The sequence below is a fragment of the Rhinolophus sinicus genome, linkage group LG04, assembly GCF_036562045.2.
Source record: "Rhinolophus sinicus isolate RSC01 linkage group LG04, ASM3656204v1, whole genome shotgun sequence".
In the NCBI taxonomy this organism is placed as follows: domain Eukaryota; kingdom Metazoa; phylum Chordata; class Mammalia; order Chiroptera; family Rhinolophidae; genus Rhinolophus; species Rhinolophus sinicus.
Window position 1 is genome coordinate 6,192,636 of NC_133754.1, and position 16,624 is coordinate 6,209,259.

Genomic DNA, 16,624 nt, shown 5'->3' on the forward strand with positions numbered 1-16,624 from the left:
GTGCATGTGTGTGGGTGTGTGTGTGTGTTGGGCCTTCCCCACTGCCAGGGCCTCCTCCCAGCATCTGCGCAGACCGTGGAGCTCGCTGGTGCTGGGACCAACCAATCAGTGCCTCAGCCTCTCCAGCAGCATCTAATCTAATAATAAGGAGCTCAGGAGGGCGGCTCTCACCGGAGCTCAACATCTGCACTCAGGGCCTATGGACCCTGCAGCCAGTTGCCCGGCTCACAGGCCGCCTGGGCCTCTGGCTTTGGTCTCCCCCGATGCTGGCAGGTTCCTTCATCTGTTGATTGGGTGGCTTTCGATGGTTACTCAGGTTCCATTGAGATCGGCAGGACAGTTCTCCACTCTGCGATCTCTGCTCTTCCAGCTCTAATATTCCTTAGTTCAGATCCATATGTGCGGATCTGGAATTCCTGGTCTGCTGGTCTAGAGGACAGAATATTGAATCTGAGATTGGTTCTATGCCTCACCCTACAATTAATTAGTTAAACCCTGGACAAAACACACAATGTTTCTGATCTCCATTTCTAAACCTACAGAATAACGAAATTAGAACTAAGTGATCTCTAAAGTCTCTGTCAGCTCCGCCATTCTGAATACATCAATTAAAGGAACCCTTAGGCCCCACTGAGAGGCCATAAAATGGAAATGTGTCCTTTGATCAAAGCAGGAAATAGTTCTTCAGTGCTCACTGTGTCCTCAGTACATAGTGATCTTTGCCAGTTTGCCCAGGCTTACCTAAGTCTACTCTGCGTTCCAAGTTCAGCAGCCGTGTGTTACTCTAGATTGAGCTTCACCTTGGTAAGTAAAATTGTTGAGTTTCGTCTTGTTTTAGGATCTCTAAAGGACCGACTGGTCCTGTAAGCGCAGAATAATGGTTAAGCTGGTTCATACCAGCTCTATGCTGTTTAACATTGCTGTTGTCTTCGGGAATTTAACATGAAATAGCTTAAAGTAACTAGTTACTTTTGAAAAGTAAAAGCAGAGCTCGAAGCATCTGTTTTCCATCGCTATGCAAAAATACATAGAAATAGTACCCATTTTTGGTAGGAGACTTGCATGAGGTTCTTGAAATAGCAAATTATAATCAGGACAACGCCTCACTTCTTCACAAGTCTTACACAGACTGTCACTGGGCTTCTAAATCTGTGACGCCCTCTTTGCCCGTGGCTCCTGATTTTCATAATCCACTGCTATTAAGCACAAGTGGTGCTTTATGAAGAAATTTGGCTCCGAGGAACTTATTTTCACAAAGATAGAAAATGAAAAAAAAGAAGGAAAAGAAAAAGACTGTTAACTATTTGAATCCTGTTGCTTAAAGGCACTGAATGAGTCTTTTTAGCATATAGACGTTCTTTTGGAATTAGTAGTTACATTAAATAAGGCAAAGAAATAGAGGCATGTGCGGACAGGTATGGCAGAACTAGAAATCATTTCTAGAATTGTAACAATAATTTAAAAGTAATCATAAATGTTTAGAGAGAATATACAGAAAAATATATTTATGGAGAGCTTTGTAAACTTTATAAATGTGTGTATAAATAAAGAAAAGGTTATATTTAAATTTGTTATTATTTTGTTAGGATTTTGGAAATTCTCACACTAAGCACGTATTTATTTTTTTAAGTCTTTCAACAATAATATGGGATTCAGGGAACCTGAAGTATCGGTATATCTTAGTTCTCTTGTAGATTAATCACCAAGGAATTCAAGAGCTTTACGAATAAAGCAAAATTAGACTTAAAAAGTCAAACCCAATAATACATTTCCTATGATTATATAACAATTAATTTGTTACAAAGTAGGCATTTTTAAGTGTCTTCAATGAAACTGTTCAAATCCTTGGATTAAAACTTTTTTACTAGATTTTTTTTTCTTCTTTGCTTTTACTTTAAAATATTTTTAATCAAAATAATACATGCTGCATGAAGTCTAACGTAGTCTAATTCATAGAGAAAGAATGGTGATTACTCGGTCTTGGGAGGGAATTGTTTAATGGGTATAGTTTCAGATTTGCAAAATGAAGAAGTGTTTCACAACAGTGTGGATATATTAATGCTATTGAACTGTACACTTAAAAATGGTTAAGATGGTAAATTTTAGGTTATATGTGTTTTACCACAATAAAAAATACATGTGCATATATAAAGATCAAATAGAATAGAAAAAAATGAGCAGTTCCCTTTTTTTCATCCTCCCCAATTTATTACCTATTTTCTCTCAGTTTTTAAGTTAATTTACATACAGTGAAGTTTCTCTTTTTAGTATACAGTTCTACAAGTTCGACAAACACAAACAGTGGTTGTACCATCACCTACAAAAACCTCCCCTCTCTTACCCCAGGGCTCTGGTAACTTTTGATCTATTTTCTGTCCCTATGGTTTTGTTTTTTTCTAGGATGTCATATAAATGGAATCATAGTCTGCAGCCTTTTGAGTCTGGCTTCTTTCATTTACCATAATGTATTTGAGATCCAGTCATGTTATTATTACATGTATCAGTAGTTCATTTGTTTTTATTGCAGAGTGGTATTCCATTGTATAGATGGACCACGGTTTGTTTATCCATTCTCCAGTGGAATGACATTTGGGTTGTTTCCAGTTTTGATTGATTGTGATAGAGTCACTCAAAACATTCACGTACAAATTTTTGTGAGAACGTAAATTTCATTTCACTTAGGTTAATAACTTGGACTGGAATTATTGGGTTTTATGGAAAGTGTGTCTAGGTTTACAGCAACTGCTGAACTGTTTCTCACAGTCATTGTATCATTTTGCATTCCTACTATCAAAATATGAGTATTCTCATCAATAGTTGGTATTTTTAGGTTTAATTTATTTTTTCACCCTTTTAGTAGTTGTATAGTGGTGTCTCATTATGGTTTTAGTTTGCATTTCTGTAATGATGAATGATGTTTAGCATTTTTTCTATGTGCGTATTTACCATCCATATATCTTCTTTGGTAAAGTGTCTTGTGCCCACTTTTTTTTTCTAATTGGGTTATTCATTTTCCTGTTATGGAGTTTTGAGAGTTATTTATAGAATTTGGACATAGGTCCTTTATCAGATATGTGACTTGCAATATTTAATAACAATGTATAGTTTGTCTTTTCATTCTTGTAACAATGACTTTCAAAGAACAGAAATTCTTCATTTTGAGGAAGTCCAGTTTATTGATTTTTGTTTTCCTTTTAGCGGTCCTTTGGTGTCATATCTAAGAACTCTTTGCCTAATCCAAGGTCCCAAAGATTTCTCCTGTTTTCTTATAGAAGTTTTGTGTTTTTTTTATTTTAAATTCAGGTCTATGATCCATTTTAAGGTAATATTTCATATAATGGGAGGAATCTATCAAATTGGGGTCGTTTTTGTATATGGCTGTCCCGTTGTTTAAGTACTATTTATTGAAAAGACTGTTTTTCTGTACTGAATCACCTTTACATCGTTGTTGAAAATCAATTTGCCATGTGTATGTGTGGGCCTACTGTGTTTGCCCAAAAATAAGACCTAGCCAGACAATCAGCTCTAATGCGTTTTTTGGAGCAAGAATTAATATAAGACCCAGTCTTATTTTACTATAAGACCGGGAATATAATATAATATATAATATAATATTTATAATATAATATTTATAATATAATATTTATAATATAATATTTATAATATAATATTTATAATATAATATTTATAATATAATATAATATAATATAATATAATATAATATAATATAATATAATATAATATAATATAATATAATATAATACTGGGTTTGTATTAATTTTTGCTCCAAAAGACGCGTTAGAGCTGATTGTCCGGCTAGGTCTTCTTTTCGGGGAAATGGTATTTCTGACCTCTCTATTCTGTTCCGTTGCTCTGTGTGTCTGGCTTTTCACCAATACCTACTATCTTGATGAGAGTAGCCTTACAAAAAGTCTTGAGATCAAGTAGTGAGAGTCCTTCAGCTTTGCTCTTCTAAAATTACTTTTGTTATTCCAGTTTCTTTGCCTTTACATCTAAATTGTAGAAGCTGTCATTGTCTATAAAAAAATATTGCTGGGATTTTGATTGGGATTACACTAAATCTATACATTAGCTTGGGGGGTGGAGAATTGACATAAGGATAGTGAGTCTCTTAATTGATGAACATGATATATCTTACCACTTATTTCTTACCACTGACTTCTTTCATTAGTGTTTTTATAGTATTCAGCATATAGATTTTGTATATATTTTGTTAGATTTATACTGTTTCATGTATTTTTGTGATATTGTAAATGAAACTTTTTAAAATTTCAATTTTTAATTATCTGTGCTAATAAATAGAAATACAATTGAGTTTTCTATATTGAACTTATATCCTGTGACCTTGATAAACATGCTCCTTATTAATTCTAGTAGTTTATTTGTGCATTCTTTGGGACTTTCTATATAGACAATCATATTATCTGTGAATAAAATAGAGATCATTTTATATTTTTCTTTCTAATCTGGATGCTTTCTATTTCTTGCTTTTTTTTTTTTTGGCCTTATTGCCTCCCAATTTTCTCCAGTATGATATTGAATAGGAGTGCTGAGAGTGGACAATCTTGTCTTGTTTCAGTCTTTGGGGGAAAGCTATTCATTCTTTTACTGTTAAGTATGTTATCATCTGAATTTCTTTGTAGATGTCCTTTATCAGGCTGAGGAAGTTCCCCTTAAATTCGTATTTTGCTGAAATTTTTCTTTTTTTTTTTTTATCATGAATGGATGTTGAATTTTGTCAAATTGCTTTTTTTTGCATCTATTGAGATGATCCTATAATAGTTCTTCTTTAGTCGGTCAATAGAGCGAATCATTAGTCTGTTGATAGAGTGATTTTTTGAATGTTTACCTTGCATTTTCAGGATAAATGCCATTTGGTTATGATGTATTTATTACCCTTTTTATATATTGATTCAATTAGCTAAAATTTTGTTAAGAATTTTTACATCTGTTCATCAGGGCTATTGTCTGTAGTTTTCTTTTTTTCTTTCATAATGTCTGTCTGGTTTCCGTAGAATAACGCTGGTCTCATAGAATGAGTTGGGAAGCATTTTCTCATCTTTAATTTTCTGGAAGAGTTTGTGTAGACTTGGTATTATTTCTTCCTTAAATGTTTAGTAGGATTCTCCAGTGAAACCATCTGGGCCTGAGGATTTTTGCATAGGAAGACATTAAACTGCAAATTAATTTTAAAATAGATATAGAGCTATTTATGTTATTTATTTCTCCTGGAGTGAGTTTTGGGAGTTCCTGTCTTTCTAGAAAGTTGTTAAATTTATTGAAAGAAATTTGATATACTGTAGTTTTATTTTCATTCAGTTCAAAATACTTCCTGATTTCCCTTTTGATTATATATTTGACCCACGTATTATTTTGATATATGTTATTTTATTTCCAATTATTTGGAGATTTTCCAGATAATTTTCTGTAATTGATTTCTGATTTAGTCCCATCGTGCTCATAGAGCATGCTTTGTGTTACTTGAATCCTTTCAAATTTATTGAGACTTGATTTATGGCTCAGAATATGGTCTATCTCCGAAAAAATTCATTGTGTGCTTGAAAGGAATGTGTATTCTGCTGTTATTTCATGGAATGTTCTACAAAAACCAGTTAGGTCAAATGATTGACAGTATTATTCAAGTGTTCTGTATTCTTGTTTTCTGCTTACTTATTTTTCAATTATGGAAGGTAGATGCCAAAAACTCTACTGGTGGATTTTTCTTTCTCCTTGCAATTCTATCAGTTTTTGCTTCATGTATTTTGAAACTCTGTTGTCCGTGTTTAAACATTAAGGATTTTTATGACCTCTTGCTGAACTGACCCTTATATTTGTTATCAAGTGATCTTTGCTCAGCAGCCTATTTTGTTTGAATAATATAGCCATTGGGTGCACTTCTGATTGTGGTTAAAATGGAATATCTTCTTCCATTATCTTACATCACTTATTTGTGCCTTTACATTTAAAGTATGTTTCTTATAGGCAGCATATGGTTGTGTCTTGCTTTTTTGACCCAATTAGACCATCTTTACCTTTTAATTAAAATGCTTAGTTGAGGCTATTTACATTTAATGCGATTATTGCTATAGTTGGTTTAAATCTATTAACTAGCTATTTGTTTTTTATTCTGTTCTTTATTCCCTTTTTCCTCTTATTCTACCTTCTTTTAGATTATGTATTTTCTTATGATTCCGTTTTATCTCCTTTACTGACTTATTAGCTGTAGCTCTTTATACTGTTGTTTCGGTTGTTGTTAGAGAGTTTATAGTGTGCAATTGACCCTTGAAAAACATGGGGGTTAGGGATGCCGGCCTTCACCCAGTCAGAAATCCACACATAACTTTTGACTCCACCAAGACTTACTTGTCCCTTGGTATCCGTGGGGGATTGGTTCCAGGACCCCCATGGATACCAAAATCCATGGAAGCTCAAGGCCCTGTACGTAATGCTGAGGATGAATGCATACAGTTGGCCCTCCACTTCTGCAGACTCCCAACCACAAATCCAAAAACAATACTTTGGTATTTCTTGGGAAAAAAATCTCAATAGAAGTGGATCCCTGCAGCTCAAATCCATGTTATTCAAGGGTCAACTATACATCTTTAATTTATCAGTCTTCTTTCAAGTAATCTAAGAACCTTACAGCAGTGTTCTTCCCATCTCCCCTCCTGGCCTGTGTTCTATTTTTGTCAGACATTTTACTGCTGCATATGTTATAGCTGCCTACCAAATACATTGTCATTATTTTTGCTTTAAACACTCAATTATCCTTTAAAAGAAATGTAAATAGTTAGGGAAACACTTTTGTTGTATTTAACCACCACTTACACATTGTCACCATTTCTGAGGCTCTTCATTTTTTGTGTGAGGGTCTAGATTTCCATCTGGTATCATTTTTCCTTCTGCCTGAGGGACTTATTTTAAAATTTCTTATAGTGCAGGTCTGCCAGTGATGAATCCTTCCAGCTTTGTTTGTCTGAAAAAAGAATGAACTTCACCTTCCTTTGTGACAGATGTTTTCACTGGGCATAGAATTGTAGGTTGACAGGTTTTTAAAGTTTTTCTTTCAGTAGTTTAAAGATGTTGCTGCACTACCTTCTATCCAGTCCGCAATCAGAAGTCTGCTGCCACTCTTCTTTTTGTTGCTCTCCGGTTCTTTATCTAGTTCTTTTCTCTGACTGCTTTTAAGATGTTTTTCTTTATCACTAGTTTTAAGCTATTTGATTATGATATGCCTTGTTTTGGTTTTCTTCACAATTCTCTTGCTTGAGGTTTGTCTAGCTTCTTGGATCTGTGGATTTATTGTTTCACTAAAATTTGATGAAAATTGCCATTTTTTCTTCAAATATTTTTCCTCTCTTCTTCAGGGACTTAACTGCATTTATTTGCTTGAAATTGTCCCACCGTTTAATGATGCTTTCTTCTTTGTTTGTTTTGTTCTTTTTTTCGTTTTTTTCTCTCTGTGTGTTATTTTTGAGAGTTTCTGTTCCTAATATATCAGTAATATTTCTTCAATCCTGTGTAATCTGCTGTTAATCCCAAGCAGTATATTTTTCTTCTCAAACATTGTATTTTTCTTCTTCATACATCTAATTTGGGTTTTCTTTATATCTTCTACACCTCTACCTAATATGCTAATATTTTCCCCTACCTTCTTGAACATGTAATACATGGTTATAACAGTTGTAATATCCTTGTCTAGAAATCATGTCGTCTTTGTCATATCTGGGTCATTCTGATTGATTGATTTTTCCTTATTATGAGTCATCTTTCCCTGCTTGTTTGTATGCCTGGTACTTTTCACTGGATGCCAGACACTGAATTATTGGATGCTAATTGTATTTTATTTAATACCATTGAGCTTTGTTTTGAGACAAAATTAAGTTTACTTGGAAACAGTCTGATCTTTTCAAGGCTTCCTTTTAAACTGCGTTACCTAAGACCAAAGCACCTTTCAGTGTAGCACTAATTTTCCCACTACTTTGGCATATCCTGAATATCTGGTGCCCTGTGTTTACAGGGGTTTTGCTCAGGCTGGTGGTAACACCAACTATTCCTGACCCCCTGTGATTTCCAGAAATTGTTCTGCCGGATTCAGTTGGGTAGCCCTTTCCGCAGCCTGCTCTGTGGTTCCCCCAGAGCCTGCTCATGGGTGCTCAGCTGGAGCCCCGAGGTAGAGCAACCCTCCCTCTGCGTCCCGTTCTCTCCCTGTTACTTGAAAATGTGTTTTTAATCAGAGCAGTACGTCTACATATCTAGAGATCAAACGGAGTGAATAGAAAACAATATTAGCGGTTCCCCTTTTTTTCCACCCCCCGTTTTTTCCTCAGAAACCTCCACTTCTCGTTTTTTATGTCTTTTCCTATTTACCTGCACATATCTATGTAATAATATGTCTATACTGTTATTTCTTCATTTTTCAATTTTAGGTATTTTGTAATAAAGCTGTGGTAGATTAGGATTTAGCACTTTTAAACCATTCTTACCACACATGTTCTCCTTCCCACAACCTTCCCAATTAAACTACCTTGTAAAAGTGAAACCAATTAAAAATGAAGTCATGTAAATTTTATTTATAAGCGTACCATTTCCCCCCTTGCTTTCGTTTTCCGTAAAACTGTCTTGAACGTATCTAACTGCTCCATTAGCGCTGTCATATGCCTGTCTGCAGCCTCCTGCCCCTGCAAATGCTCAGATGGATCAGATCAGCATCTTTCTGTTTATTCCCACTAAACCCCTCCCTCCCAAAGGCTCACATCTTCCCACGCTGTTAGAGACCAGTTGCTGCTCAGGCTTTGCTTCCAGCTGTCATCCTGAGATTTCCTTCCCCATCATCCTACTGATTGATTCCCTTCCTGCACTCCTCCAAGGTTGTAGTCCCTGGTTTTTGTGTCCCATGCCTTTTTTTTTTTTTTTTTCCCGTTTTGGAATATACCGTATTTCTTATTTTTTTGAGTTTTATTTTATTGTGGTAAGAACACATAACCTGAGATCCGCGCTTTTCACGAAGTTTTAAGTGTACGACCCAGTATGGTTGACTGTTGGTACAAAGTTGTACAGCAGACCTCTAGAATTGACTCATCGCTCATCCTTTTTGCTGGACTTGCTTCTCTGTTTTGGTATCTGACATGTCTGAAAATGTTTTTATTTGACCTTTACACTTAGATGATGATTTGGCCAAGTGAAAAACCTTTTTCTCCCAGAATTTTAAGGACATTTTCTCGATTGTGTTCTGGCAGCCAGCAAAACCATTCTGATACAAGTTCCTGTGTTTGCAACTTGTTTTTGTTTGTTTGTTTGTTTGTTTGTTTAGAAGCCTTTAGGATTATCTCTGTTCGAGTCATCTTTAGTTTCATGATGATGTGCTTTGGGATAGGGCTTTTTTCATCTATTGTGATGGTCACTTGGTAATCTCATTTAATCTGGTGACTTGTGCCTTTCAGTTCTAGAAAAATCTTAAATTATTTCTTTTGATAATTTCCTTCCCTCTGTTCTCTGTTTTTGGAATTCGTCTTATTTTGATGTTGGACCTTCTAGATTCATCCTTTTAGTCTCATATGTCTCAGTTCCACCTCTTTTTCTTTTGTTGTACTTTTTGGAAGATTTTCTCAACTTTATCTTCCAACTTTTCTGTAGACATCAAAGAAGTTAAAATATGGTTGAATTTTCTGGTTTTGATTTCTTTTGAATTGCTTCTTGTTCCAACAGCATTTGAGATGCAATACTAAAACATTATTTGTTGCTTATCTGCAAGTCACCTTTAACTGAGAATCCTGTAGTTTCATTTGCTAAACCTGGGAACCCTATTCCCAGTGCCCAGTGATAGGAAACTAGGAAAGGGCAAGGGACCTGCACTCCCTAGGCGACAGTGATTTGGTCAGGTGCAGGGTGATATCCTTTGCCTCTTCCCTAGCAGTCACTTTAGATTCATAAAGAGTTTGGACAGGGATAGACATAGGTGATCCTGTTTGAGTGATGGATTCCCCAGTTGCTACCTGTATTGGCCACGTCAGATCAAATTTGGAAGAAAAGCACGTGTTACTGAATTAGAAACACATAGCCCCCTGCTGCTGTTCTCATACCCAGCGTGCCTGCTACTAATACGCAGTTGTGATTGAATTGGCACCCGGGTGAAAAGGCTCTTAGGTAAAACAAAACAGAAAAACAAATAACAACAACCTAAAAAAACACCCCAGTCTCAAATGTCCAGGCTGTATCCTGTGCTGCATGTGCCCCACTGGAGGGAGAGTGGACCTCTGCCCAGTGCCCAAAGGCGCCTGCTAGCATTCCTGCTTTTAGGGGTCTCTCCCACAGGCTGGCAGTGCCCTCCCTGTCTCGTGGGCTAGAGCTCTGACTAGGCACTAAACTCATCGATGTTGGTCTTGAAAAGAGAAGAATCTTTGAGAGTTCAGTCTAGCCATCCGTGCCTCAGACATTTCCGACCTGTGGGTTTTCCTCCATGGAGTTCTTCTCCAATTCCTTTGCCTTCCTTTTCAAATTGTTGTTTTAGTTTTCATGTAAAAATCTAGTTTTAAAGGAATTGAAAGATACAAAAAGAAATAGATTTCTAATCTTTTCAATTTTTTTTGGTTGCGTATCTTTTGGCCTTGCAGTTCTCCAGAAGTATATACACAAATGTTCAAGGATGTATGTACAATGATATTTCTTGCAATTTTATTTAAAATAGTAAAGTATTAGAGATGAGCATAATGTCCGTCTTCTAGGGATATGGGTTAAACAGACTGTGGTTGCTGGTATTGGCTTCTATAGCTCAATGCAGTGAATGACAAGTCGAAATGAATGAAATGAAAACAAAACCAACTTATTTCTCTCTGTGTTCAAGAAGATCATGAATAAATGAAATTCAGTTAATTCAGTAATCTTAAACTTCAGCTGGGAATTTTAAATTTACTTCTTTATATGACCTTAAAGTTTTGTTTTTTCAGCTCTTTTAATAACTTTAGATGATGCTTTCTTTAATAACTTTTCCTGTGCAGTTCAAATATGTAAATAGACTCAATTACACAGATAGTCTTAGAGATAACTTTAATTTTCAAAATATGGAAACTATTATGGAGTAAATAATAATTCTGTCTAGCAGTCACACGCATAGGGAGACATGCCTGCTTTCCAAATTTTAAATTTTAAGCTTCCACCTTTATTTTTTTTACTGAAAATGGGTGCCTTCCTCAAATTTCTATCATGAGATTATATATACTATATATATTATATATATACTTATAAATTACAAATATGCTAACAAATGTTAATTGTTATTCAAAAACAAAAACAAAGATTTAACATTTGGAGAATAATATGAACCTTACAATAAAAAAGAATGTTATTGCTTTATAGTCAAGTCACACTTTGGTTTTTAACCCAAAAGAGAATTGCCTTTTCCATCATTTACCCCATCCCCCAGACTTGGTTCCTAATCACTTTGGACAGTTTTGAAAACCAAATGCTCCCAGCCGGCATTGGCTCAACTTAAAAGAATGTCTGCAAGGCTTCAGTGGATGAGGGAGAAAAGACAAGACAGCGTGTGTGTGTGTGTGTGTGTGTGTGTGTGTAAATAAAATATATACATATATATGTGCTATGGTTAAATTTTATGTTGGAGTTGTGATTTTACAACTTGCCTATGGATTAGAGAACGTAGTTTATTTGTTTCTGGTTTTATAGTATTATGCCATTAGAGGGCAGTATTGTAGAGGTAAATTTGCCTTCTTAAATGTATTGAATTGCAAACTTTATAATTTATAATAAATAATCAAGCAAATTTAAGGCCTTGGATGTTTAGTATATTAAATTGTAATCTCAATTAATGCACCCTTGCAAATATTTCAAATTCATAGAGAAAATATATACTGGTTTAAGCTATTTTACACCCAGATCTCTTGATGCTGGTTTGGAGAAGGGAATTAATTTGGTCAGTGTGGCCAAAGAGTGAAATACATGCCTCACAGTATATGTCAGCCCCTCTATGTGAGAAGGCTCATAGGATTGAGCTTATAGGAATTGCCACTTAACTTCCAAAAACTTGCCTTAAGGACTTACTGAAGATAGATCTCTGTAGGATTCAACCTGTGGATTCACTTTTCTACCTATAAATGGAAGAAGGGGAGATGCGATTTTAAGGTTTATGGCTATAGGGATATTTGGGGAAGATCCACCTGATTTTATCTGGTAAATTCCCTTTTGTCTTAAAATATATATGCCTAGCAAAGACTATGTAATATTTTTTGTTTTGTTTCTGCAAGTAATAAATTCACGGAAAGGTAGTATTTCTCAAAACGCAGATATGATTTCCCCTCCTCCCCTAAAATTCACTGGCTTTTAAAAAGAAGTATTATTACAGTACGGTTATTATCTTTATAAATAAAACCGCCTATAAAATCCTCCCGTTACTGCTGCCTGGAAGAACTAGATAATTGAAATCGAGACACTCGAGCTCTTGCTAGTCTTAGCGGTGGGACTGGGCATGCCCAGTAGCTCCGACGGGTCTGGTTGCAGATAGGCAGCTTTCGCCGTTCTGCAGCCGCGGGGACTGGCAGCTTCGGGGACGGGGTCTGACTCCCTTAAACGTAAGCACGTGCGGGGCCCCAATCGTATTTTTCAGGGACCCTTGACGTTTGTTGCCGAAGCAGTGGTATGGCTTTTGGAGGCTTTGGAGGTCTCGGAGGCCCAGGTCCCTGGCCCCCGCCAGTGCGGCCTTGGCCAGCCCACCCGAAGAGCGGGATCGGGAGGCTGGGGGCGGGGGAGGAGAGAGGGGGGAGGCGGGGGAAGCGGGAGGGGGGCGGGGAAGGAGAAGGGGCGGCTCCATGGCGTGCTGGCCAATCGGTGCGGCTCTTCCATGCATATATTTTGTCCCGAGCCCAGATCCCTGGTCTAGATCCTAGTGGAGCTGGGCCACTTTCCTGGGAGCTCAGCACAGCAGTGGGACCCGCATCTTCCCGGGATCGCCAAGCCCCAGAGGCCGGGTCTCTTTAAATTAGGGCTGCTGTTGTCTGTTTCTCCCTGGGCTGCAGAAAGCTAGAAGATTTTTATCTAGCTCAAACGAGTCTGCTGGTATTCCCTCTTTTTTTTCTGCGAGGGTGTTTTTGGCTACAATTGCATGAAATCCCAATGGTGTAGACCAGTGGAGATGGATCTAGGAGTTTACCAACTGAGACATTTTTCAATTTCTTTCTTGTCATCCTTGCTGGGGACTGAAAACGCCTCTGTGAGACTTGACGATAGGTAAATGTCGGCTGGGATAGTTTCTTTAAATTTACTCATGAGATACTTGTAATAATGCAGGTGAAAGATAGCCAGGCGAATTCCTTTGTCCATTGCTGAGACACTGGTGACATGGATATTGCTTTTTGAAGTGTTTCAGAATAACCTTCTTCTCGCCGGCCTGGCCAGAGAACAGGCTTTTAGCACATTATGTAATTTAGCCCTTTGGGGCTCAGTAAATTAAGGAAATGTCTGGGTATTCTTTAGTAAAAGAGTGGCTTACGTTTTCTGGAGGGTGATATATTACATAGCTTTAAAGAATATTTCAAAAACGATGATAGAAACATCACAGAATTGGAAAATCCGTGTGTGTGTGTGTGTGTGTGTGTGTGTGTGTGTGTATGTGTGTGTGTTGGATGTTTAAAATAAAACCCATTTATCGATTTCCCTCTCCCTCTTTTCCAGCTCCTCTGGTGCAAGTGTGGTAGCTATTGACAACAAAATCGAGCAAGCTATGGTATGTACTGATTAAAAATCATTTGTACTAAATGTGGGCACAGTACAAAAAGCGAGATGTCTTGGGATGGAAGCAGTGCATCCATAGTTAAGATGATGGTTGCTCTTCATACATTTAGAAATGCCGGCACTGTGTCCCCTCTGCCAGCGTGGAGCCACATACCACGGTTATGGCGAGAAAAAGGGGTTCTGAGGGTATCAGATGTTTTTTCCCAGACTGATTTCACACAACGTCGGGATTTTTACAGAGGTGCCCCTTTTTGCTAGAGAATTGCTAGGGAAGACTGGCCCTGCGTGTCCTTTGGTCCGGGGCACATCTCTAGGATGTGGCTTTACTAGGAATCCTAAGGTTTACTAGGGAGCCCGGGGGTGGGGGGTGGGGACAGAAGTGGGGATCTCGGGAAAGGGCCTTGTAGACCCGGCACAGATGGACCCCCAGTGATGTAGGCTACTGCACAATGAAGACGGTGGCGAGAAAAGTTTTGTCTTCCCGGTCTGTGCCTGGATTTCTCCTATTTTTTATTTCCGCCTTGGCTGTTCTTTGTTATTGGAGCAGCGCCTGTGGCTCTTCTCACGGGATTCTCTGCCCACTGTTGCTAGGCAAACTCAGAACCTTTAATTCGGAGCTATAAATAAATCGAGCTCCCATTGGCTGCGACGTCGGCCCAGGTTTTGTGATGTCAGCTTAATCACGAAAAGAGGAGGGTGAGGGTAGAGGGAGGAAAATGCGGCAACATGCTCTGTAGGAACTGGCTGCAGCCGGTGCTGAGGGAGGCAGTCCGGCGGCGGGCGGGCAGAGGGAGGGACTTGGGGGCGGGGACGCGGCTCCTTGCTGCGGACCTGGACGTCCCTGCGGCCAGGCTGTTGTCTGGTGACGGAGCCCCAGTGTATTTTGCCATCTCGAATAGGAAACCTGACTGTTTGCATTCCTAACGGCTGCAAAGAAAGCGTAGACTTTTCAAAAGCTTAATCACGCATACTTTAGACTTGAGTATTGTACAGTTGTGACTGTATTCAATAGATTTGCCCAAGTGCAGCTAAATGCACTCTAAAGGCAGGATGTGTTAGCGGTTAGGGAGAGCCCGGCACAAGAATGCTTTAGAATACAGCGTCCTAGTACACAGTAAGTTAAACCTTTGTCCCCCTCCCTTTCAGGATCTGGTGAAAAGCCATTTGATGTACGCGGTTAGAGAGGAAGTGGAGGTGCTCAAAGAGCAAATCAAAGAACTAATAGAGAAAAACTCCCAGCTGGAGCAGGAAAACAATCTGCTGAAGACACTGGCCAGCCCAGAGCAGCTCGCCCAGTTTCAGGCCCAGCTGCAGACTGGCTCCCCGCCTGCCACCACACAGCCACAGGGGACCACACAGCCCCCGGCCCAGCCAGCATCCCAGGGCTCGGGACCAACCGCATAGCCGCCTATGCACGCGCAGAACTGGCTGCTGCTGTCTGAACTCAACAGACCTGAGATGATGTACTAGGGGGAAGCCACCTCCACAGTCACCCATTTCATCGTTTGCTGCAAAAGAGACGTGAGACTGACATACGCCATTATCTCTTTCTTTCCAGTATTAAACACCCATATGCTTTTGGCTTGAAGAAATTTCCTAGTTGGGTGCATTAAAGGTTAATCAGAGAATTAGCGTGGAAGTACTGGGACCTCCTGCAGCTTGGCAGATGTGAGAGAAGTGGTTTCCTTCATCCTGAGGAGAGATGTGTGCCTTTCCGTCCCTCCCCTGCTCCCCACCCTCACTTCCAAGAGTTCTCTCCTGCTTGCACGTAGTGTACTCCAGGGGGTTACGGAGCAGTGGAGCTCACTGGACTGTTGTCTCTCCTCTTGTCCCTCTGAGGAACTTGAAAGGGCGGTAGAAGCAAAGACTGGTGCATAGTCAAGGGGAAACAGTTCCTTGTACAAATTGACGACTGTCACCAGAATCCATAAAAAAAACAAGAGTACTATGTGCCTCATTCTGAAACAGTGGATGACACAAAACTATTAGAGTGACTAAACGGTGACAGGTAACTGGCACCTAGGCTGTCTTACCATGAAGGATGTTTTGCTTATTATATATTTGTGTATGTAGTGTAACTATTTTGTACAATAGAGGACTGTAACTACTATTTAGGTTGTACAGATTAAAATTTAGAGGTTTCATTGGCTGTCTCGAGGTGTGGATTGTGTTTATATAGGGATCTACATAAATGCTATGTGAGGAAAACCACATCTAAAGAAATTTGAAGAATTTGACAGTTAGTCACTTTGTGTAATCTGAAATCTGCTAGCTGCTGGATACCTTGAAGTAAATCTCTGTTCACTGAAGTCTTTTGATTGAACTGGTTGAAGACTTTGAAAAATGATCAGTTCTAGCTAACGAGGTGAATTTCCCAGTAGGGGTTTCTGCATATTACCTGTATAGTAGTTATATGCGTACGATTCTGTGCATGTTCTCTACACAGTTGTAAGGTGTCACTGTATTTAACTGTTGCACTCAACTTTCAATAAAGCATATAAAATGTTGATAAACAAGTGTTTTCATGTTACAGTGTTAACATAATTGCAGTCATTTCCACCACTATTTTTAGGTAGAGTTAAAACAGTTTGACTAGTAAAATCCTGAAGGGGGGTCAAAGGGTTGGGTAAAAGGGATGCTAGTGGTTTGACTATGGAAGTACAAGGAGATAGATGTTGCCTTATTTCAGCCATTATGAGCACAGAGCCATCGTGAAGGAGATGAGCTTAGTTCTTGGAATAGTATGACCTGGCTGCACCCCTCGGGGCTGATGTGGGGCATTGCAAGAGAGAATCTCTAAGTTCCCCTGTGGTGCTAAACTTCTAGGAGTCCGTGACAGTCTTCATCTCCCAGTGTTTAC

General features: G+C 38.5%; 1 protein-coding gene across 4 annotated transcripts in view; it reads left to right on the plus strand.

Annotated features, from left to right (window-relative positions):
• The window catches only part of TSC22D1 (TSC22 domain family member 1), a 124,429-nt gene extending 108,149 nt beyond the window's left edge, over positions 1 to 16,280 (plus strand). For 2 of the 4 annotated variants that reach the window (XM_019756981.2, XM_074329313.1), the window contains 2 exons: positions 13,705 to 13,756; positions 14,911 to 16,280. In XM_019756981.2, the coding sequence (XP_019612540.2) occupies positions 13,705 to 13,756; positions 14,911 to 15,168 (310 nt within the window). In that variant the 3' untranslated portion in view covers positions 15,169 to 16,280. Of the gene's footprint in view, positions 1 to 12,499; positions 12,606 to 12,898; positions 13,261 to 13,704; positions 13,757 to 14,910 lie in introns of those variants that run through there. The other 2 variants (XM_019756985.2, XM_019756984.2) reach the window with 2 other exon arrangements.
• The last annotated feature ends 344 nt before the right edge of the window (positions 16,281 to 16,624 follow it).